Genomic DNA, 23,433 nt, shown 5'->3' with positions numbered 1-23,433 from the left:
CTTTAAACAATTTTATTTTTGAGGGGAGAGATTGAATGGGGAAATAATTTTAGGAGCTTACATACGCTGCAGTTTCCCTGACAGCTCAGATGTTAAGAAGGCAAGCCAGAGAGAGTCGCGTATTTGACTTATTAAACACCAAAAGGTTTTCCCCTACAGTATCCTACAGCAGACAGCGGTAGTATTGGTGATTTGGAAGAGGAGGGGAGGAAAGGTGTTGGCATCTCTCAGCCATGTGAGCTCATTCAGGGCTGGACAGAGATGCTGTGCGGGCATGTGAGGGGGCAATCCTCACCAGGCTGAGGCTTCCTGTGATGCCTTGCAGGAATGGCAGTGTGAAATGACGCGCTTCGCAGTGCTGGCGAAGCAAAGAACAAATCTATCTACTGCAGGGTTTAATAAATTTCTGTTGCAGCTTTTCAGATCACAGTCCTCTTGTTGCCACTCTTGAGGGCTGAAGGATGCAGCCCAAGAGCTCACAGGGCTCCAAGATGCTGTTGCCTTTCCTTGGCAATGATGGCAGCAGCTCTCCACGTGGCTTGTGCCCCAAGACAGGGAGGCCACTGCGATGATCTTTGCGTGTGGTGAAGGATGTGCTGAGCAGCCAGGCTACAGGAGTGTCCCAGTTTCCTTTATTCTAGTTTCACCACCCCCATAGCTGATGAATGAATGCATTTGTAATGTAGCGTATCATGTGTGTTTCGCCACTATAACGTGCATTACGTTGTAATGGCCTTTAAAAGGCAAACAGGATACTCACATTTTGCCTTCTGCTTAATGAATGGGTGGAGGGCATCTAAAGAACGGGGAAAGATGGAAGGCTAACTGGAGGAAAAAAAATATGAAGGAGATCAATAGAAAGAGACTGAGAAAGTAAAGTAAAATAAAAACAAAAAGGATAAAGAGGTGCGTCTCAGCAGATTAGTTAGAGGGAGAGATTCTTAGGATAAACTGAATTATATTGAATAATAAGAAGTGCGGTGGGAGCTGAATTGGGTTTCTTGTGACTTACTGCACAGATACTTCTTTCTATCCGTGATGGATATGTTTCAGCAGCGAGTGAAAGGATTTATCAGAATATATTCACTTGGTAATATGTATGCCATGGCATGCTTTGGAGATTGTTAAACAAAAGGGTATTATTGATACCATCGAGTATTTTTTTCTGAATTATGCCAGGCCTGTTCCTTAAATGATGAATGTTACAACATGTTGAACTACAGAATATTATTATAATTGTCACAGGAAAAACCAACCAACCAATCCCCCTCCCCCCCCCAAAAAAAACAGTACAACATATGTGAATTAATGTAATTCATTCACTGGCTTCTAGTTCAGAAGTTCTCCACAAGGTCTCTCAAATCCATATCCAGTTCCTTGAGCTGATATTTGCAGTTTTACACAGGAACTCCTTGGAGATTTTCCTGAAGAGGAAGTATCAGGTAGAATAAGGGAATGAGTAAATCAGCAGCACCACACTTGCTGTGTGGCAGAGATTTGAATGAATAGTCTCCTCAGCTCAAACCCCGCATATTTACTCAGGGGAATAGAACAGAGACAGAAATAGGTAGGGCTGAGGGTATGTAGAACCATGAGCTTAGGGGCTTAGAAAATTAGCAATTTATTAAGATTTGTTTTTAAAGGGAAAAGATTTGGGAAGAAGAAGCACCTGAGCATGTGTGACCACAAGGAAAATTGAAGATAGTAAACTGTGAGAGAGGAAGCAAAAAAAAAAAAAAAAAAAAGGCAGCCAATTAGATAAAGACCTATATTTTGCTTATTGGGTGCTCTTATTTCCCATGGCCTTATACTCCCAGCAAGAGCGTGTTAGCAGTGCCTGCATGCCTCCCACAAGCCCTGAGAGCAGCCCTCTGGCCCTGCACGTGGGAAGCCCCGGTTTCAGAAGGCAATTAAACACCTGCACTATGTAACAAGTGGTCAGTGCAGGCATTTCCAAGACGTTCAAACGTTGCGATTCTTTGCAAGGGAGAATGCACAGAGGAGATTGGCTGTGAGGAGCTGGCATAGCAGGAACATTATGTTCAGAAAGGTGGAAAAAATTGGTGTTTTAGTCCAAGAATGAATGCGCGTTATGCCCTATTCCCAGAAAAAGAAGCTGAATATATTTTTTTTTTTGGTTACTGTTCTCTGTCTTTTCATTACTTTATCCTACCCAAATATGGGATGTTTGTGAAAGACTTGCTGCCCAGGGGAGCTTCTCGCCTAAACCTTCCAGTTGGCAGCTTTTCCCTTGCCAGCACCATCAAAAAGCCCACCACAAAAACTAACGTTATAGCTTCCAGCAACCTGTAATATGGAAGGGTCCCATCTCAGTGTTATTTACACCTGTGAGACAGGCTGGGGCTGGAATTGTGCCATAAATGTGGGATGCTGTTAAACCTATCAAATATTTATGATATTGACTCCATGTTTATACTGTACTGAGCCCACTGATTATTTTTGGCTGTGCATGTACAAACATGCACACAAAACCAGTGGGCTATTACGTGTGCCTACCTCTTTCACCCTATTTTTGGGGGCTGTGACAAGCAGCAGCAAATTCTGGTACCTCACCTATCTCCGGGCTGTCAAAACTCAGTGCTTTTGGCATTTCCAGGATCCCTTCCAAAGTACTGCAGCTTCAGAGGGATGAACGACACCTGTCAAGTCGTGCTGCTCGCCATAGGGTGGGAAGTAGAGCAGATAGAAAAGTCTCCTCGGAGCAAGGCACCTCCCATGATTTGTTGCTTCCTTTATCAGGGATACAAACTGCACAGATTCTGGTAGGAAAAGTGTCTGTCCCCCTCCCCTGCGCCCTCCAAAATTACCCGGGTGCCTTTATTTTTGAGGGGGAGAGCGATAGGATGGTGATGTTTTGTTGCCAGCAGCAGCTGCTGACTAGGGGACGGGTTTGGAGGTTACATCGCGGCTCTGCGCTTATTTTCTGAGGCGTTCCCTCTTTCAGCACCGGACTGTGGCCCCGTAAATGCTCCTGTTAGCTATGCAGAACAAAGGGAGAGCAGGCTGGAAGGTGAGCCGCCTGGGGATGCTTCGCGTCCTATGCGATGAGGCTGCAAATCAGGGCTCTCTTGGGGAGGGGGAAAAAAAAAAAAAAAGCAGGACCCGAGCATCTTGAACCCGAGCATCTTGAACACAAAAACCAAACCGTGCCAAAAGCGGAGGAAGGCTCCCGGCTCCCTGCCTCGCTCCGGGGTGGGGGCAGGCGGGGACCCTTTTTTCCTGCATCCCTCCCCGGGCGGGGGAAGCGCAGCGGGGCCGGGGCAGGAGGCGAGGGAGCGGCGGGGGCGTGCGGTTACAGAGCCGGGCTGGGGGGCCCCCGCCCTGAAGCCGCTGACCCGAGGTATTTTAAAAGCAATGTTCAGTATATATATATATATATATATATATATATATATATGAAAAGCGGGAGGGATGGGGGGGGAGGATGGTGGGAGGGATGCTTGGCCATCCCACCCCGCCCCGACCCACGGTGGCGCTTCCCCCCCCCCCCCCCCCCCCCCCCCCCCCAAAAAAAAAAAAGAGGGATGCGGGGGGGGAGCTCCCAGCCTTTACCTGCCGTGGCGGTGTGGTGTGGCCGCTGTCCCCCCCCGGCAGCCGCCGCCGGCCCGCTGTCTCCCTGCCATTGGCTCCGTGCAGCGGAGCGGCACCACCGCCCGCTATAATACCGCTATGCCCGCCGGAGGCGGCACCGCACACGGCTCCGCCGAAGCCACGGCGATGCCGCCGCTCCTCCTCCTCCTTCTCTTCCTCCGCCACCACCTCCTCCTCCTCCTCCTCCTCCCCCGCCAGGCGCCGCGCCGGGTGTAGAGGCGAGCCGGGCTGTGCCGAGCCGTGCCGGGCTGTGCCGAGCCGTGCCGGGCTGTGCCGCGCATGCCGGGGGGCTCCCGAGCGGGCCCCCAGCGCCCGGGGAGCCCCGGCCCCATGGAGTGCTACTACATCGTCATCAGCTCGGCGCACCTCAGCAACGGGCACTTTCGCAACATCAAGGGAGTTTTCCGAGGTCCCCTGAGCAAGAACGGGGACAAAACTCTGGTAATGTCTTCTCCTGCCTCCCCCCCCCAGCCTGTACCCCCCCGCCTCTCTGCGCTCTCCTTCTCCTTGTAGCGGTGGCTCCGGCGAAATGGAAATTGCTGCGTGTGCGTTAGCGCCTGGTGCAGGGAGCTGGAACCCTGGCCGGGCTTTTCTTTTTAATTTTATTTAATATTTCTGTATGCAAATGGGCGTGCGGCGGGGCCGGGGCTGAGCGCTCTGCTCCCTCGGGGGAGTCCTGCGGGTGCTGCTCCCCACTGCGAGCCACCGGGGCTCCCCTTTGCGGGGCTGAGCGTTTGCAGCCCGGCCCTAGAAACGCTGGGAATAGGCACCCCAACCTGGGCGTGGGGTTACAGCCCCCGGCGTGGAGTCCAGGAGGGGCTGGGGGTGGCTGGGTGCATCCCTTGGCTACCTGGAGCTGGCGAGGGTCTCCAGAGGGCTGCCAGCTCCCCGGGTGCTGGGGGCAGCCGGAGGTCCCGTTGTGCGCGGCGAGGCAAGCGGCAGCCCAAACTTGCTCACTTACTTGGGCAGGAGGATTTGCTTGCTCGCAGGCAGCTGCAAAAACGAGAGGCGTTTGTGCTGGCTGGTTGGTTGGCTGGCTGCTCGGTGGGCTGCCGAGTGCTTTTTTAAAACAAACCCTGGGTTTGGATGGAGTTGATCAGTTCTGACAACCTGGCGCGGTAATTCCATGAAGTCCACATGGATGCTCAAGCATCCTGGCTCTATGCGTGCTCGGCTGTCCTTGCACCTGCGGGCTTTGCTGCCTCGCAGCTGGTACCAGACGTGGACGGGGCAAGTATTGAAGGCCTCAGCCCCACGCTGCCCAAGCCCTGTTGCCCAGCAAGGCACTAGTGTGGCCGAGTAGGGCAGGCAGGGGTCCGCAGCGTGGTGCGGGGCTGAGCTGCGCTGCCCACTGCTCCCTGCCCTACTCCTAAACCCCCCTCGCAGGGGATGGAGTGGGGCTCGCTCCCCACCCTCTTCTTCCCTCGAATGCATGACCTGTGTCGACGGGGAATTTACTGAAGTGCTTAACGTTTTGCTAGAGTTGGCAAGCTTGCAATTTCTTCCTAAATAAAGAGATTAAAGCAAGGCTGAGCCAAGTCGTAAAAATAGTAACTACTACGAGAGAATCGGAGGCAGATTTTTGGACCGTTTCAAGTGTAAAGTTCCTGCTTTCATGCTGTAAATCTTACAGCAGTTCTCTTTGCTGTGGACTCCACACATTTCTCTGTAAGGAAGTGCATTCTCAGAATTTTAAACAAATATTTGTAGCATCCATGAGATGGCAATATGTGTGTAATATCTCCCTGTTACAGTTGCAAAACCCGGTATGCTTAAAAGAATTGCACAATACATTGTCTTCTTTCTACAGAACAATTTCAGTCGAGATGCATTTGGCAAGGCTGAGAATGTTCTGGTGTAACTTTGGGACTGTGTATCATCCTGCAGTTCCTCGTGGGTCCTGTTTCAGTAGTGTTTTGTTCTTGCTTTGTAACTTATTTTTTTTTCTTTTCTTTTTTTCTTGGTATCAGGAAACAGTCCAGATTTGTATGTTTCGGTGCAAACATTAGTGATCAAAGTAAGGCTGGTGTTATCTTAAACTTCAAATAAGCATATTGCATAGGCTTTGAAACACCCTGGAAAGAAATCTAACTCAACCCTGCTTTGCCGTGAGGGAGAATAGATGTTTGTGGGGGAATAGATAGCACTGCTTACGGCTTGGCTGTTAGAAACCTTGCCTTTAAAGCTTGTGCTGTGGGCAGCGAGCGGTGTAACTGGCAAAGTTCTCGCTGGGCTGGAAGGGGAGGCCTCCTGATGCGTGCTCCATTGACAGCATAACGGAGTCCCTGGCTATAAGATAAAGGGTCTATATGCAGACACCAGGATTTATTTGTGTTTGGGTGATTTCTAATATCAAGCAGGTAAAAAGGCTGAGTTGCAACGTGGCATGATTTGATAGCTCAAACTAACAGCTCTGAGGCACCAAAGTAGGTTTCAGACAACTGCTATTGGAAAAATCAAACATTAAATCTTTTCAGAGGCTTTCAGCCTTACAAAGATGAAAATCTGAATTACTACAAAGTAGAGCACATTTTTGGAAGTTCTGATAGGAATACAGCCTTTTTAACATGTTCTTGGTATCTTCCATCCTAGACTAAGCTTAAGAGAACGTCTAATTTGTAAATCTAAACATCAGAAATTTTTCAGAGCAGCTCTGACTTGGGCACATCTCCCCAATTCACTTTCAGGCTTTTTGTCTGTATTCATCTGTGCTCCTAATCCACGCTTCGTGAAGATCCCTGCTCCATCATAAACTGGGTAGAACCTGAAAACAGCCTTTGTTTACACACCGTGGAGTTGCCTCTGTGCAAAACTTGGCATATTTGTTTACCTTTGCTTCTTTTGGAGAGCTCTGACACTGTACTCTAGAAAGAAACAAGACTCTGTGTGCTCTGGTAGTTTCGTAGCAAGTGGGAAAGTGCTGCTCCTAGTCGGCTGATGAAGTTGGGTTTTCTGTTTATCCCCCCCCCCCCCTCCCCCCCCAGCTACTGCCCTGAAATGTTCGACAGCATCTGTGCTTTTGCATCACCCTGATAAAGTTGAATCCAGATAGTTTCTTGTTTTGAGATGGTTTAATGTTAGCCTGTCTGCAAAATCAAAGCTCAGGAGTTTTTGAGAGACGAAGGTCCTTGGGGCTCTTGCCTACTGTCCTGCTCTGCAGTGGTCGGGGATTCACCTGGACCTGCTTTTTTCTGCCCTGATCTCCACAAGAGGACACTGAGAAGCACTTTCTCCTGATTGTTTGTCTCTGCAGGTGATCCTTGTGTGATTGTCCTTTGGCTGTGTTCTGTTTCACACAGATTTAAAGTCATTTAAAGCTTTAAAAAGTTTTGGTTCAAAGCTCCTGCAAGGTAACAGGAAGAAAGAGCTACAAGCCCCTGCTCCCCAGGTAGGGAACATGAAGCACAAAGCTTTGTGCTTTCTATTTTGGTTTAATAAAAAATGAGGAAAAGAGAAAGGGGTGGGGGGAGAGAGCGAAACTCTGCACAGATTTCCCATTAATGACCCTGAGAGCCCTTGTCCTTTGGATGCGCAGGGAAGTAGGAGCCAGCACCCTTCTGCCCAAGCCTTAGTGAGGGGAAGGGGTGAGAGCTGCACAACTTACCCACGGAGGTGGGGAATGCGGAGAACAGTCCTCACCGTTCTCAGTGGCGAGGATCGGAGGGCCCCTTTTTTTGTTAAAAAGGAGGAAACAGCAGTGTTTCTATTGCCTTATTGACAGGCACATCCTTTCCCGAAGTTTTGCTTTGCTCTAGTGCCCACTGAGTGTAGGTATTTGAGATGGAGTCATTTGGGAGATGGAAAGAAGTGGGTGAGGGATGGAGTTATGAAGTTATGAAGAAGGAGAAGGCCACGGCTCTGTCAGTCAAGGCATACAGGGAAAAGCTGAGCATGGAGGGAAGGCACAAGAAGGAACAAATCAGAGTGGATTTAGGCAGTCTGAGGAAAACAGGCTACTGTGAGAAGCATTTCTTTTATTAAATAGGAAAAAAACACTTGTGAATGAGCCTTGAGTGAGATGATGGGCCAAAAGGAAGGAATGCACATCTCTGTATGGTCCTGGCTAGCTGCTGGTACAGCTTTGCTATGTGTGTGCTCCCTAACGGGCCTGAATAACTGCTCAGTGTGCGAAGGGCACACTTACTCAGTTACAATCCATTGCTCCGTACCAGGAAAATAAATAGCAATTACGAATTGACGTGAAAGATGCTCAACAGATGTGGAAGAACAGCATCCAAACTCATAAAATTTCTTCAGAAAATGTGGGAGTTTCATTAAATGAAATTGGTGGTATCTGGGCTCTTGAATAAGGCTTTATTTTCCCCATGGCAGCTTCTGCCATCTGAAACAGTTTTCAAATAGGTGCAATCTCATAATGATAGCTAATCTGCCAGTGGAGTACTCGGCGTCGTATCAGCTCCCGAGGAAAGATGCTGTGGTTGGTTTTGTTGGTCTGCACAAACAGATCGCTCTGTCTGTCACGTGGCAGACGTGTTTTGAGGAAGAAACTCGTGACTTATGATGCCAGTCAGTAAAACGTAACAAAGGCAAACAGAGCTCTGATGCTATTCCCATGCATTTATGTAATAATGCTCATGCCTTGGCGTTTCAGCAGTGAACGCAGGCCTGATTGCTTGGCCATTTATTCTCAGGCTTCACACTCAGGGACTTTGAAGCTTTTCCCAAGTCTCCTTTTCTTAGCAGTAGCAGTTTATATACCTTGCCACTTGCTACAGCTCTTCCTGTTGTCCATGGATCTCCTAAAGTTTTCATACATGTAGCGCGTGCTTCTTTATGCCTTGTGTCATAGAGGTCAAATGACACTTTTCTTTCATTGTAATTCATCTTCCTTGCTGTGGTGCTGTCTTGCAGTTTATAATCTCAAAAAGTATTGAAACTTGTGTGAAAGAGTAGCTCTCTGGAGGGAGAAATTGGTTGTTTGGAGTCACAGCCACGGGTGATTTGCTAAATCTTTAAAACGTCTTTCAGAATATAAACCAAAAGATAGGTTTACAGTGATGGAGAACTGGCCACAGAGGGCTTGTTCATAGTTTTTAATTGGACATTTTCTCTAATAGCGATCAGAAGAAGTAAGGCCCTATTATTGCACAAAGGGGTCTGTGAAAGAGTTAGACCTTTGAATGGTATCAGTGGCTGCTCTAAGTCCAGTTTTAAGTCAGTCTTGTTGATGCTGATAGAAAGGGGGTAAGATAAAAACTTTCCTGTTGAGCACATAGTCCAAGGGCTGGAGTTTCAAATGGATTAAACACAGAAATCCATTATGATGTATAGCAGTAACATGCTTGTCCACTCTCTATGTCTGTCTGTATGCACATACACGTGTATACATTTTGGTTATAAAGATGTACACTGGGTTATAAAGATGTAAACAGATTGTACACAATACATATATTTAAGTTCTAGGCTTTAGTTATGCTTTTATAAAAACTCGATGGAGTTCAGGAATTGATTACACTAGTGTATTCTGAAAATGCCATCTGTTGTTCAGGCTGTCTGTTGTCTTTCTTTTACATTTTGTGGAATACTGATGTATTTCCAGATCCACTAAAGTAAACATGTGGTGGTGGACATAAAGATGTATTTTATGAGAATGTATATATTTATGTGTATATGGAGAGAGCTCCCATACCACGAACAGTAAGTATCTGAGTAACTGCAAAGACAGGAGCTGGAGGTGGGGCAGTAGCTGGCTGGGACCTTGTACAGCCAACCCTTAAATGTGGGTTTGCATCCTCATCATCTGACCACAAGGAAAATTGAAGATAGCATTTGGGCATTTTGAACTGAACCTCATGTAAATGGGTATTTGTATACAGCAGTTGTGAGCAGTCAGTGGTACCAAATGCGGTGTGCACCTCCAGGCTTGTGCCAGTGGAGTAACATCAGTGCCATGGCCTTACCTGGGGTATGGCTCTAACAGTTGTATGAGAAGTTAGGTGGCAAGGCAACCTGCAAAAAAAATCAAGCCACATAGTGAAGTCTGGTAGAGCAGGACAAGAAAAATCACCTGTTACTTCTATAGCTTGTGTCCTGTGGAGATGTTAATGGCTTTGGTATTTTGTTGTGCTCATGAGCTGAGTGTAGAATGTGAAAATGTTCACGTCTTTTCTATGAGAGAAGCTGAAACTCACTACAATGTTAAAAATAAATAAATTCTACCTAATTTTGATAGTTAATCAGTGTCATTAAAATGTTTGAAAACTACTGAGAAAATAAGGGAATAATGTAATAAAGTGGAAGTAAGAGTAAAATTGTATCTTTATTCTACTTCCTGCATTAATTTGTGTGAAGGCAAGTGACTCCTTGCATTGTTTAAGGCTGTAGGTAAGAGCACTGGTTCTGAGCATCATCAACAGGATCGGTTCAGCCAGTTGAGTGAACAGGAGGTTATTATAACTTAAGTGCTTCTCTAAAGCAACTCGAAGAGGTCACAAGTCCTGTGCAGTGAGTATAAAATACTCTTGCTATTCTTGTTTTACTGTTTTCAAAGCCAAGGTTGGTTTATATGAACAGTATTCAAAGTAGAGGAAGGTGCTGACCTGCAGCGGTTGCTCTTGCCGTGAGTTGTTCTGCTTTTTTTTTTTTTTTTTGGTAAGTGCAGTGTGTGCTCTGCACTGTCGTCTACATCAGACTCTGTACAAGTGCAGGGTCTGGTCCAAAAAATAGTAGGAGCTGGAGTCTGATGTGTAGCAGATTTAAACTTAGACTGTGTCTGATTCAAAGAGAGTTACGACTGAGCTTTTGTGCTGTAAAAGCTTATTAAATGCATGGTAAACTTCAAACACATTGGTACGCTGTGGAATGTAATTAGCCTATTACCATGGTTAAATTAGTACACTTGTTCAGTTTTTTTTTTCCAGATCGAGGCCTTAAAGAATAAGTCTGAGGAGGGCCTTTGCCTTGAATATTTTCTGATGCAAATGTCCGTAGTGATCTTGCAGCTCAGAGACACAGAATATTAATTTTAACATGCTGCTCAAATACACTGAGTGGAAAACAGAAAGTTGGTTCCTCTATATTCAAAACCACTCATATTTTTGGATTTGTTAGGCTTCTGAAACTGTCCTACTGAACTTTTTCAATGTGCAGGTTGCAACTCTGAAAGTCTCACCTCTTCTGTAGGTGGGGGAAACATGCTGCTCTGCTGACTTTGCTGCCAGGAGGGATTCACCGCTGAAAAAAATGCTTACAGTGAGGAGCAGATCTGGAGGACACCGAAATCAAAAGTAGTCTTAGTTTAGCACAGTGGGTTTTTGAGCAGGGCTTTTGACCAAGTGTCTGCAAGGTCTTGGATGCCCCTACCTGGTGACAATTAAAATAATTTCTTTTCTGCATGGCACTTAGGCACACCAGCAGGAACAAGGAGCATCTGCAGAAACCAGTGCTGTTGAATAAGATGCATCTTGGGATACAGGAATGGGCTGGATAACCCCACAAAATCAATCCACTGTATTTTCTATTATGTAATGTCTTAATACAGATAATAAGGATGGCAGCCTTCGTTGTCGCAAAGACTCTTCAACATACCCTGGTGGCAAAAGTAACTGAGCTGCTTTTTTTTTCTTCTTTTTCTCACTTGTTATTCAAATGCACGCATGGGAGAGGCATCGAGCCTTCCTAATTTGGCTGTATTGGGCCAATTGCTATGAACAAACACTAGTCAGACCCTTTTATTTTTCCATACAGTTTTGGAGAGAGAACAAATGCTCTTCCTCCAGCATCCTTGAGAGATGGTTATATGATGAGCTGTAGCATGATGTTGTTTAAAAGAAAAAACAAAGTAAACAAAACAACATTTACTCACAAGGAGGCACAATATTTGTCATGTTTAACCTTGTTTTTCCAGTACAGATAAGAAACTGCCTGGAGGCATGAGGGAGCTGGAATTGTAAACTCCTACTGTAATTAATTTATTTTGTTAAAATGTATTTGCAGTTCCCTTCCTCTGAGGACTGGCTGTGGCAGGGGCACGGGCTGGGCAGAGGGTTTCTTTTTGCCCTTGGCAGAGAATGTTTTTTCCAAGAATCCGAATTGTGTGTGGACATGAATTCCCATGCAACCCTGTTTATATATTAGTTCAGAGAGCAAATTTCCAAATATTTTCAGTATGGAAATGCAGGTTCCAACCCCATGGTGGATACAGAGATACAGGTCTATACAGAGAGAGTTGTCAGAAAGGAAATGCCATTTCTTCTCCCACTGCTGTAGGAGCAAATCCTCAAATAAGCCCTGGGGAGCAACACTGGATCCCCAGCCTGGCATTGCTGTCCTGACAACAACCAGGGGGTTCACTTCAGATTCTTAAAAAATGCCTTGGAAAATGGTTAGATTTAGAACCGGGAGAGATTTTTTTTAGTTTCATCAGTATTCTCAGTTTGTACAAAAGACTTGGGAACATAATTTGGACTGGTCAGGCTTTTTGTCTGACCAGGCTCATTTGCATTTCTTTAAAATGACTTTTTTTTTTTTTCTGTGATATTTTTAGAGACTCTCCTTTCCGCAAATAGAAACTGATCAGGCTCTGGGGCCCAGCCCAGCTCCAATATTTAAGTCGTACATTTCGCACATCTCACATTTAGCCACTTTACTTATGTTGGTCAGGTCTTGGCCAGGTCTTCCTCTTAAAACTTTTTTATTACAAAATGTCTGGTAGAATTTGTCTCTTCACCTATTAGAGGTAAGTTTCCTGGAATAGGAAAGCTGCCTCCTTTCCAGCTTACTGATAACATCCTTCCACGGCTAATATGAATCAATGCGTCTGAGACTGTAATTTAAAAAATAATTATAATAAAATTCTTTTACTGTGTGTAGGTGTCCATAAAGTTATAGTAAATACACTTATAAATGGATTTACACTGTGGAATGTAATTGCTCCTTTAGGATATCTGTTTAAATAGCTGCAGTTCCCAAGTATTTAATTTCTGCTGGGAGTGTCTGCAACAGGAGGCCCCAATACCCATTAGTGGATAGCACGGTGACTGCTGCTTCAGAAAGTGGAGTTTCATAAAATGTCTGGACTTCAAATTTGGGGACAATCCTTGGTCTGTGTGGGGTTTTGAGTATACAGAGGGTTGGCCAAGCAGTCAGTGAAAACCACCTGAGCCTACATCTTTAAAGCCAAAAGCTTTTATTTTTTTTTACTGTACTTTTACTCACAGCACAGCACACTAGACCACAGCGTCCAATATATATATATATTTAAAAAATACTGTATTTTTACAAAATGTTATTTATTTAAAAAAAAAGTTTCAGTTTGCTTAAAATTGAGACTTAATGTAATTACAAGAAGAACATTATGTTCTTTTACATGAGCAGTAAACAACTTTAAATGAATCAAACAGATTTTTGATAGACACTGCACTTTAAAGAGCCTTTCATGCAGCTTATTCTTTCTTAAAAATGTAGTTGATGTTTTAGAATATTCTTGGGTTAACAGAATACTCTGCTGAATAGATTTGGATTTTGCTGGTTCCTTGCATTGAATTTTCTAATAGTGATACTGATTTTCTGATAGTGAATTTTGAGGGGAAAAAAATCATTCAGCAGGGAGAAAAATCAGGATAATATTTGCTTGCCCTTCTACTGTGCACATGAGCCTCTAAATCATCCGGCAGCTGTATGTTTGGCAAATAAGTGAACTAGGAGGTAGAATTAAGGATTAGAAAAAGATTAAAAGAGTTTTAAAGGAATACTTCTGGGGGTTTATGGAGCTGTAATACTCGTGGCCTGGTGAGCAGAGAGCTTGCTACCAACAGGATGTCAGAAGTCCTTGAGCTTCTTTATGAAACACTTGTGAGTGCTCGTGGGTACGAAGGTGTCACGGCACCAGAACTGGAAGAAGTCTGCCGAAATGTGGTGGCAGCTGTAGCTACAGGCTGCCCAGGGTGGACCTGCAGAGGAGAGATTTTTGGTGCACTTGTGGTGGAGGGGAAACCACAGCTAGGTATGGGAAGGTAATACAAATACCCACGCTGTTTGCTACAGAGAAAAGGAGGAGTTACCAAGGACAGCAAACAAATTTACAGTAGTTGATGATATGAAATCAGCAATGGAGAGTACCTGCAGCTCAGTGGCAAAGTTTTGCGTATCACTTTGAGCATGTTTGTTGTGCCCGTGGTAGCATCTGCTCTGTTCATTGAGGAACTTGAGAGATTTGGGGTGTTTTGCTAAGGCAGATGCCTCTCAGAGTTGTGTGGTGGGAGGCAGTGGGCACGTGTGGGAATATTGAAAGTTGTGATCAGGTACAAAAGGAAAGAAAAATTAGCCTGAGGGTGGTCAAACCGCAGAGAGGCTGTGGGATTTCCATCCTTGGGGGTACTCAAAGCTTGACTGAGCAGCCCTAATCTGCTTAGCTGTGCTTTAAGGACAGCATGGGACTGAACATCCCTCCCAGCCTCAGTCATGGTATCAGTCTGCGTTCAGTTTGTAGCAGAGTGGCTTTTCATTTATTCTGCAGTAAGGAGGTTCCTTGGGGAGCCGGGCATGTCACTGTCACGTTCTGCTCACAGCTTTTTGGGATCACTGGGCACTCTTGTCTCCCCTCGTCCCAGATGACGGGTAGCTGACAGGAGTGACATCTCCAGCTTTCTCTGGGGACCTCCTAAGCGATTAGAGGTCCAAAATATAGTGCTTGTTTTAGCTCTAAGAAATAAATCAAATGCAACTGTTCAATCTACTGATGATTTCTTTTTAGGCATTCCTGAGCTGAGTCATGCAATTCATAGCCAGTGACCCAATTTATAATTAAGAAAGATGATGGACTCGGAACTCTTCCAAACTAATTCATATTTAATTTCCCCCCTGCAAATCATCTGAGTTATCAGCAGTATTTTATTGATTACACTTTTTCATATTAAAAAATGCTGGCAAGTATAATCTTAATTTGGAAAGGCTTTTAAAAGGCACCCAAGAGGATTACCGATAAAGGAGTTGATTTGTTTTCAGTAGAACAGCATTGTGCAGAGGCAAGATAGATCAAACTGAGCATTTTCTATTGTATGCTGATTGTCTGGCACTGACAGAGATGAGGAAATCCACTATCATTCATCCAGAGATACTCTTCATGGGCAGATGCCTTCACTGTGATGGCAAAGAAGTCTGGGAAGCAGTGACCTGTGCTGATCGTTGTATGCTTTCCAAGTCCTACAACAGAGAGTATTCTTCTCCAGTGGTTTTTAAAGAGGGGAGGGAAGGCTTTATGTGCTTTTGAAGTAGGAAGAATAAAGAAGTTTTAAGGTCTGCACTCTATTCCTTTATCTATTGATTCTATTCTCCTCCCAAAATAGGTCAGTCTGCTAGGTGGGTGTTGGGGTCTAGGAAAGCATTAGGAATGTTCCTGTGCTGACCTTTTTGCTAGTGTGCAGTAAACAGGTGCAATTTTTCGTCTTACTGGAGGTGCAGATTGTGGCAGAGCAAAAATTAAGGAAAAAGCCATAAAGCTTCTGCTCTTCAGCCCACAGAGCTGTCACGCTGAGGGATGGATAGTGTGCGCTTCCATGGTTTGAGTATCTCTGGGAAATTGACCGGGTATTTTGCACCCCCTCATAGAGTAGGAATGAGGTGGTTGTTGGTTGTCTCTATTTTATATAAATATTTACACATATAAAATACATATATATTTATGTTTTCTCTATATTCTGGCCTCTTCTTTAACTCAGTGATGCAGCATCGTACTAACTTCTTGTAGTCCATTATTTACTTAGGGTAAATAATGATCCTGAGGGAAAGGCAGTGCCAAAGCACAGCTTCTCCCTATTTGCAAGTGGCAATCTCTTTTCTGTAAGAAGGAGCTATTTAATACAAACAGACAGCTTCCAATTCATTCGATGGGAGAAGACCAGCTTTGAAGTCCCCATAGAGCAAGTCTGTCTACATGAAGACTGTTTATTCTTCCCTACCCCCATCACAAATAGCAGAAGTTTTGAGCTTACTTTGAAGTTTTTGGCCACTGCAGGCTGGGTAAATGAACATTGGATTTATTTTGAAATCAGTAGAGTAACCGGAGCCATATATAATCACCTTCCGAAAAGATCTATCAGAAGTTTGATGCATAATAAATGTGAAAGCTACAATATGGAATAAATTATCAAATGGCTCAAGTTCAGTGTCTCTTTGAAGACTACAGGGGGGATAGAGGAAATTACACTTGTATTTTACACCTGCCAGATTGAATTACTGCTACAAATCTGTATAATTACAATTCAGAGACCATGATTTATTCTCAGAGTTAGGTAATTAGAAGCACAGATACACTTGAAGGTTCGAATCAGATTCTTAGAAAGATTCCTTTACATTAATATGACCCGTGCAGAAATCAGTGTTTTCATCTAATCTATTTTAGGAATTTTGAATCATAATGTAAAATGACTCATCCATTATTTCCTCATCTCTTCATCAGCTAGACACACAAGAAATTGTTCCTCTGATTGTTTCCCTGCAAATGTGAAATCTTTACAGTTTCTTCCCTTTTCAGTGGGCATTCATAAATCCAATTAACATTAATAAGTCTCACATGTGTGCATTGAGAGGGAAAAAATGGACCTTTTGTCTCTTAAAGTATGTGTTTAACTCAAGGAAAAATGAAGAAAGCTTTTGGTGAATTATAGGGTACAAAGTCAGTAGCTTTTATCTCATTTTCGCAGTTGCTAACACATTTGCCTAGTTCTCTCTCCCCTGTCAAGGGTCCTTGTATTAGCTATAAATGCACGATGAGTAGTGCTGTCAGTGAAGTGGAGAGCACTATATTACCTCCAGTTCTAAGATTAATTACTAATAGGCCACGTTTTCCAAGAAATGTCAGGATTACAATAGGGTTAATATAACTGTATTTCTGTTTCACGACATAACTCAGTGAAACAGGGACAGTAAGTAACAAATACTAATATGGCAGCCACCTACAAAGAAGAACTACTCAATGCCCCATTTCTTCAAAGGCTCTCCTGCCGTCCCTCAAAGTAATAGGACTGGTGTTACAAGAAGTTAGTGATGTGTATTATTCAGTGATATTTCTTGTTTGCTTGTGGGTTGTTACGGAGCAGTTCTGACTTTCCCCATGAGATGGGAGAAATTTTGAGGGAGCTCAGTGCTGTTAGCGGGTGGATGGGGTTTTAATAAATGATACGCTGACCTCTTGAATAGCAACTGCTCCTCTTGCTGGCAACAGTCTCTCAGGGAATTTTACATAATTTGTTGCCAGCTACACGAACTTTTGGTGACAGATTTTGGTCTTGGGCTGGGAAAGAATACAGGAATTCTTGAGGAAACACCTCCTTAAATATGGCAGTGGTGAAGCTTGGGTGGGATGGGCAGCTCGCAGTTGCACCTCCCACCCAAACGTGCCTTATGAGCCCAATACATATCTTCTGTCACGGCTCACCTGAAAAAGGCTCCAAGGAGCTCACTGCTGTATAAATACACTGAAGCCATATGGTCCATCAGAACGGTAATATCACTTCAGAGGTGTGTTTATTTGCTGTAAGCACTTCAAATTTTTCATTCAAATGAATAGTCATAAGTACTCAGAATACTTGTATTTTCATGCAAACCTGTTGTGCAGTTTGGTTGCGAACAGAAGGTTTGTCATTCAAAGGAAGAGATCGTAGAAGGCTCTTTGGTCAACTCGTGTTAGCAGCCATCTGGTAGGGTCATGACTGCACCCTTATGGAGGTCTAGATTACCACTGCACGCCGTGTAAAATGACCTGATGTGCACATCAGTGTAGGATGCTTTAGGCTTTAAAATAACTGTTGTTGCACTTTTCTATAATTAAAAAAAAGGCATCTTCTGATACACGTATTATTTTTGCAATTGTTTCCCTTTCATTAATTAAAGCTAAGCTCATTTTGTCCTGACTAATTACCATCCCACTTTGCTGGTTACATCCTTCACATATTTATAAGCTGTAAGAATCTGCATTACTTGCATCTTTTCCAAGTTTGGAACGCTTTGCTATTTTCTTCTTTCCTCACACACCAATTCCTTTAGTCTTGTTTATACTGAGGCTTTTTATGTTTTTGTTTTTGAACTCACTCCAGCATTACAATACGTATCTATCAAAATGGTTCCCAGTAGTCCACATAAAAATGGAAACTATAAGAATACCCTGGATATTGCTATAATGGTTCCTTAATGTATGGATATACGAGGGTGGATCATGTGGTCTGTGTTTATAGTGACGTGCTTATTCTATACATAGTCTCATTAACATCATTGGGACTGCTCACTTTATCCTATTTATATCACTTTCCTATTTCCCTCCTCCACGCATCAAATACCTTGCTGCTAATGCAGTGTTTGGCTATGCTTTGCTTTTTTTTTTTTTTGGCCTTTTTTTTTTTTTCTGTAGTCCTTACTTGTGCTGCAACTTGTGCTGCCTTTGATATATCAAATACAACTTTCCATTTCTCAGGAAGGTGCTTAGATAAATCCCCTTTTATAACACTTGTAAGATAGGCTTGTTTGTATTTTGTAAGAACAGTGAGATCCTTGTCAGGAGCTGACAAATGAATTTCTTTTCCGCTATTAATTGCTCAACTTTACATGTAATCCGTTGAGTGTATATATATGTTCCTTCCCTTGTGAAGGAACAAATTAATATGAAGCATTTCTACACAGAGACATAACTGTTTTATTTCTGACCCCTTTAAATCATTGTCTTATCCTCCCCTCTTTTTTCCTTTGTCTGTGGAAAACCTAACTGGCTTGGATAGCGCTGACTCATTTTGCTGTCACCTTGCTCCATGCCAACTGAACCTCGCTGTAGGCTTCTATCCTCTGTCCTGGCTCTTCGACCTCCCAGCCCACTCCAGCTGACCCTCCGTAGGTGCATTTTCTGTTTAGTGAGATGACCTGAATCCACTGAGGTTCTTGAAAAAACATTGCCAAATTTGCTCCTTTCACTGCAAATATTTGGAAATATCAGCTTTGTGTTGAACTTGGATCTCATTGTTGGTTCTTAAGCAGTTGTACAATTCAGTTTTCTAAATTCTACCATTCTGACCAGATTTCATTCTCATCACTTACTGTCTACCAGGACTTCAGGTTCTTTCATCATTTTTCATACACTGAATTTTTAAAATGACAGATATAGATGGAATGAAACTGAGCTTCAGAGAAGACAAGTATTTGTCACCACTATGGCTAAATGGGAGGTTGGCTGGGCAGTGGCGTGCTGCAGCACCTGGCTAATGGGCTAGCATGAGTAGCACGGCTATGTTGCTTTCACCTCCCACTAGACTACTGAATTTAGCAATGAAAGGAAGGAAGGAAAACATCATTAAACTTTCAAATACCATGCTGACAAGTTAATATGTGTGGCTAAACACTTAAAAAATAAAATAAAAGAAAATCCTCGGGGTGCTGGGATTGTCTTGTAAGCGATCGTTTTGATGACAAAGCCCTGGATTTGAGTGTTAGTTAAAGAAAGTTTACAGATTTAGTGATTTAATTTTCCTTAACATCATATAAATTTATAACCATACAGTTAAATTTAGTGTTATCTTTCTTGCTGCCTTTTTCTTTACCCATGTTCATTTCTTCTATATCCATCAGCTGAGGGGAGGGTTTGCCTATGACATTACTTGTAAGCGAAAGATGATTGCGTAAATACAGCTCTCTACCATGGTGTCTGTCTCATGCCGCTACCTTTTTTTTTTTTTCTTAATTCCTCTTTTTTCCTTTCTGCCTCTACTTTCTTTTTTTTTTTTTTAATTATTTTTTGAGCTTTGTTCCATTTCATATCATAGATCTTTGCAAGTTACTTCTCAAAAAATGGTGCCATTTGAGAAATAGATTAACTGCTTTTGGTCAGTCAGAAAATGAGAATTCAAGCTCTGAGCTTTTGTTTTGACATTTTTCTTTGTTAAAAGTAAAGAAGCATTTTTGATTGTGTAGTAAGAATAAGGTCTGTAATACAGCCTTAATTGTTTTCCTCATTAATTTATTAGATTTACTATGGATTTAATGATATTGTTGCAGCTGGCATTTAGTTGATTTGGAAAACGCACATTTTTTGTATTTAGTGCAGATGAGAAATGGTAAAAATGGTTTATGCTACTCTATTTCTCTGCTTGTAATACTGCATTTATTCTTGGGAGCAGTTACAAGTGTGAAAAGTCTTCTTAAAGCCTGAATAAACAGAAGTCAGAAGTTTGTATTTCTAAATGATTGCGTGGTTATTGTGAGTATTTCTTTTGCCAAAAACTGGCAGGACACTAAGATGAGTGTGGTGTATACGTACATGCATGTGTGTGCATCTATATAAAATGCATTTTGATGGACACCATTCCTTTCATAATACAAACACCATGGCGAAGGCTGTGTTTACTCAGGTAGAGCTGAGTAAACAGGCTGTGGTCCCATGAAAATGAAGAGATGTCTTCTAAAGTTTTCTTGCAATAAAATTCTTATGTTCTTGCATTACCATGGCAAAGCTTGAGTCTGTTGTTTTAAATGCTCTTTCATCATGGTGCCAAACATTTAAATCAGATGTGAATTCACCTTCAGGTATTTAAGAAAGACCTGAACTGCTTTTCAGAACAAAAAGATGTCAAAAAGTAATGAAAAAGTGATCTTGAAGGAAAGAGGAGGGAAGTTGAGGGGGATTTGTCTGGTGACAAAGAAGGAGGCATATGGAAGCATTAGACAGTAGTGCTAAAAATGCTACGGCAGGTTCAACTTTTGGTAGCTGGAAGAGGGCAACATTCATATTGGCAGAAAAATAGACTTTAAAGAGAAGTCTGCAACTCTGGGCATTTCTTGAGCAGATCCAAAGGACCCATGGCAGCACGAACCTTGCTCCAGTATGTAATGAGCTGTGTTGCAAATTGCTCCTTCTGTTGTACTTGTGAGCTATGTAAGTCAAAAAAACAAGTACATGTTCAAAAAGCGTATACTGAAAAATTAATATTGCTTAAACATGTTTTCTGAAAGGCATGCAGACTTGTTTAAAACGAGACTGTGAAAACTTTTGACTCCTGTCAAACCTCATTGAGGCTTTCTTGAAGAGTTTCCCTTCTCTTTTCTCCAGCTTATCTCCCAGAAGAACAGTCTCTCTAGTGTCCATAATAACCAAATACTCTAATAACTCGGTAATCATGTGCTCCCTGTGCATCCACAAGCATGTGCTCATTGATATATAAGGGGCTATTTTGCTCAAAAAAGCCACTTAGTGAGGCATTCAGTGAAGAGGTAACATCTTTAAAAATATATTTACTGCCAGTTGGGGCCTGAAAAAGCAACTTTTTGAAATATTTAAAGATCAAAATCTTTCAGGGGAAAGACGAGGGGTTCCTTATGCAATGAAGTTATTATCTTTAATGTTACAGCCAGTCCATTGATAGGAAAGTTACCTCTTGATTATTTTATACCTAGGTCTACTTACTGCCTTAAAATGCAGCCTGTACTGAAATATGTTAATTGTTTAAAGGTGTCAGATATCACGAAAGAAATGGCTTCCTTACACTGTATTAAGCATGTAGAATAATAATTTAATGTGCTCAAATTGCTAGGCAGCGAGGAATCGTAAGGTTTTCTGACACAATGTTTAACACAGAACTCCCGACTCTCTTCACATGAACAAAAAGTAGCTTTCTGGAAAGGTTCCTGCTTACATCCTGTATATTTTAGTTATTTGAACTATTTTAAATGATAGTTTTAATTGTAATATTTCATTTTCTGAGGTATGCTGTAGATATGTTGTTTCCTTTAACATTACCTGCATTTCAGAGGTAAATAAAACAAATCCCATAGTACATGCATTCATGCACTCAATCCTGTAACTGTCGAGCTTATGGTTTTAGTCTTTGAAAGACTTGTTTATCATCAGACTTGTCAAGTCTCATGATGAGACCTAGACACATATCAATGGTTCCCATCTCACTCTTCCAGAGTCAAACAGCATATCTCACTCACCTTAGGTGTTCCGAACAACCTATTGCAAGTTGTCAGTAAGCAACATCTTTAAAATAGGGTCAAATATTGCTGTTCCACTAATAAAATATACAGCAAATGAGATATCTTGTGTGTTCTACTTTAACTGAACAGTAGTGGCTGAATCAGGTATTTCTGTTTATTGTGATGTTAGTGTATAGTATATACGTGCCTTTGGATAATTTATGCTTTTCTGACCTGCTGACTAGCCTGGAGATTGATCTAGTTTCTCACCATCTCCACATTGTCTTCACTGTTCAATAACAATGAATAGAAGCCAGAAAAGACCCACTTATGTCTCTTAGGGCAATAAGTAGAGAATGCTTCAGTTAATCATGGGGATGTAAGAATGATCACATTACCTTGGCTTGGCTGCACGATATCTGAGCGTGCTTTTAGTCTGAGAAATGCTGGGTAAATTGATTCAGCTTAGCTTTCTTTCCTTCTGCACTAAACTAATTTGAATCACCTTACATTGCTTATGGGAATGGACAAGAAAGAAGACGGCTGACAAATGCCACCTTCTTAAAGGTATTGCCTGTTTGAGCCATACAAGCTGCAATGGGGTGGCTTAAGTTCTGTAGAAGTAGTTGGCCTTTAATTCATTTCAGAAATACTGTAGTTTCAAAGTCAGTTGTCTTTTCCCCTTTACCACACATTGGTTTGATGTGCATGGCAGTGCTGGGGCTTGTGAACTGGATTCCTCTTGGAGAAAACTGCCCTCCGTGAGGCTACCAAGAAGTATGTTCATAGCAAACCAGTGACTGGCCCTTGCATAGCTTTGAAAGGTGTGTTGAGTCTAGTGAATCCAAATAAATCTAGTTGGAAGTAAAGTTCCTCATCTGCTTAGGGTACATATTTATGCTGACTGCATCACTCAATGCATCCATCTTGCTGTGTCATTTCCTTTTAATGTAGATACAGCCATTACTGTCTGTCGAAGAAACTGTGCTATTTCCAGAATCAGAATTTTACCCTCTAATAATAAGGTACACGTTGGATATTATGCTTTTAATATACTTAAACTACATACTATGTCCTTTCTAGTGTATTAGGTGATAAAGCAAGACAAGAATAAATTATTTTATTATTATTATTACTTTTTGTAATATGTGCTTGTGTGCAAGCATTCTGTTAAGCACAAATGTGCACACAATTTCCTCACCATATGATGGCTATGTCTGCTTTAGCAAGTAACAAGGGACAAACGAAGCCGCTCTGTAGAGCAAGAGCAGCAGAAACCATGTGTGCACAGGGTATGGACTTCCAGGGTTTTTTCTTCATGCTGGCCCTCCTCTGCTTCAGCAGACTGGAAGGCCACGAGCAGTTGGAGTGCATTAGGCAAGTCCTGGAGTTCATCTTCCAGCATCACTTGTGTGCTCCAAGCCTTCTCCAATGTGTGAATCAAAACTTCATAAATGAGAACGGTTGGGATATTCACAAGCACACGCTTTGTGAACTGAGCTACTAATGCAGGTATGTCCACTAATGTAGATGTAGTTCTACCAGAAATAAAAGGATTAGAAACATTTTTTTTTTTTCCTTAAGGCAAGAGAAGAAAGTGCAGGAGAAGTTTGTGCTGCGTTTATGAAAGCACGCAGTGTTTTTATTAAGTCAGTTTATATTAGCTGTTGGTTTTTGTTTTTCTCAAGCTGAGCATTCACACCTCATTTGAAATTAATTGGTCTGCTCATCATTAAAATCAGTGGAGATGATATGAAACGTGCAAGCTAATTTCAAGTGTTTGAAGGCAAAATCAGCCCCCCAGCCTCCATCAGATCAAGGAGATGGTCCTTCTGACTTCATTAGGAGTAGTTGCGTCAGCAGGAGAAATTACACCTTCAGTAGCTCCCCATTTTTTAGATTTTCTGC

General features: G+C 42.6%; 1 protein-coding gene and 1 long non-coding RNA gene across 2 annotated transcripts in view; one reads left to right on the top strand and one right to left on the bottom strand.

Moving 5' to 3' along the window:
* Positions 1-1,299: 1,299 nt before the first annotated feature.
* On the bottom strand, positions 1,300-3,709 carry LOC125182131 (uncharacterized). The gene is made up of 2 exons (XR_010832211.1): positions 3,574-3,709; positions 1,300-1,424 (listed from the first exon to the last, which is right to left on the bottom strand). It is a non-coding gene; the product is annotated as an uncharacterized lncRNA (long non-coding RNA).
* A 72-nt stretch (positions 3,710-3,781) lies between these two features.
* The window catches only part of ZNF804A (zinc finger protein 804A), a 152,512-nt gene continuing 132,860 nt past the window's right edge, over positions 3,782-23,433 (top strand). Inside the window, exon 1 of the mRNA XM_013178790.3 lies at positions 3,782-4,053. Coding sequence (XP_013034244.3) covers positions 3,892-4,053 — 162 coding nt within the window. The 5' untranslated portion in view covers positions 3,782-3,891. The remainder of the gene's footprint in view (positions 4,054-23,433) is intronic.

This window comes from Anser cygnoides, chromosome 6, assembly GCF_040182565.1.
Source record: "Anser cygnoides isolate HZ-2024a breed goose chromosome 6, Taihu_goose_T2T_genome, whole genome shotgun sequence".
Taxonomy (NCBI): Eukaryota; Metazoa; Chordata; class Aves; order Anseriformes; family Anatidae; genus Anser; species Anser cygnoides.
This window is presented reverse-complemented; position numbering and strand designations above follow the sequence as displayed.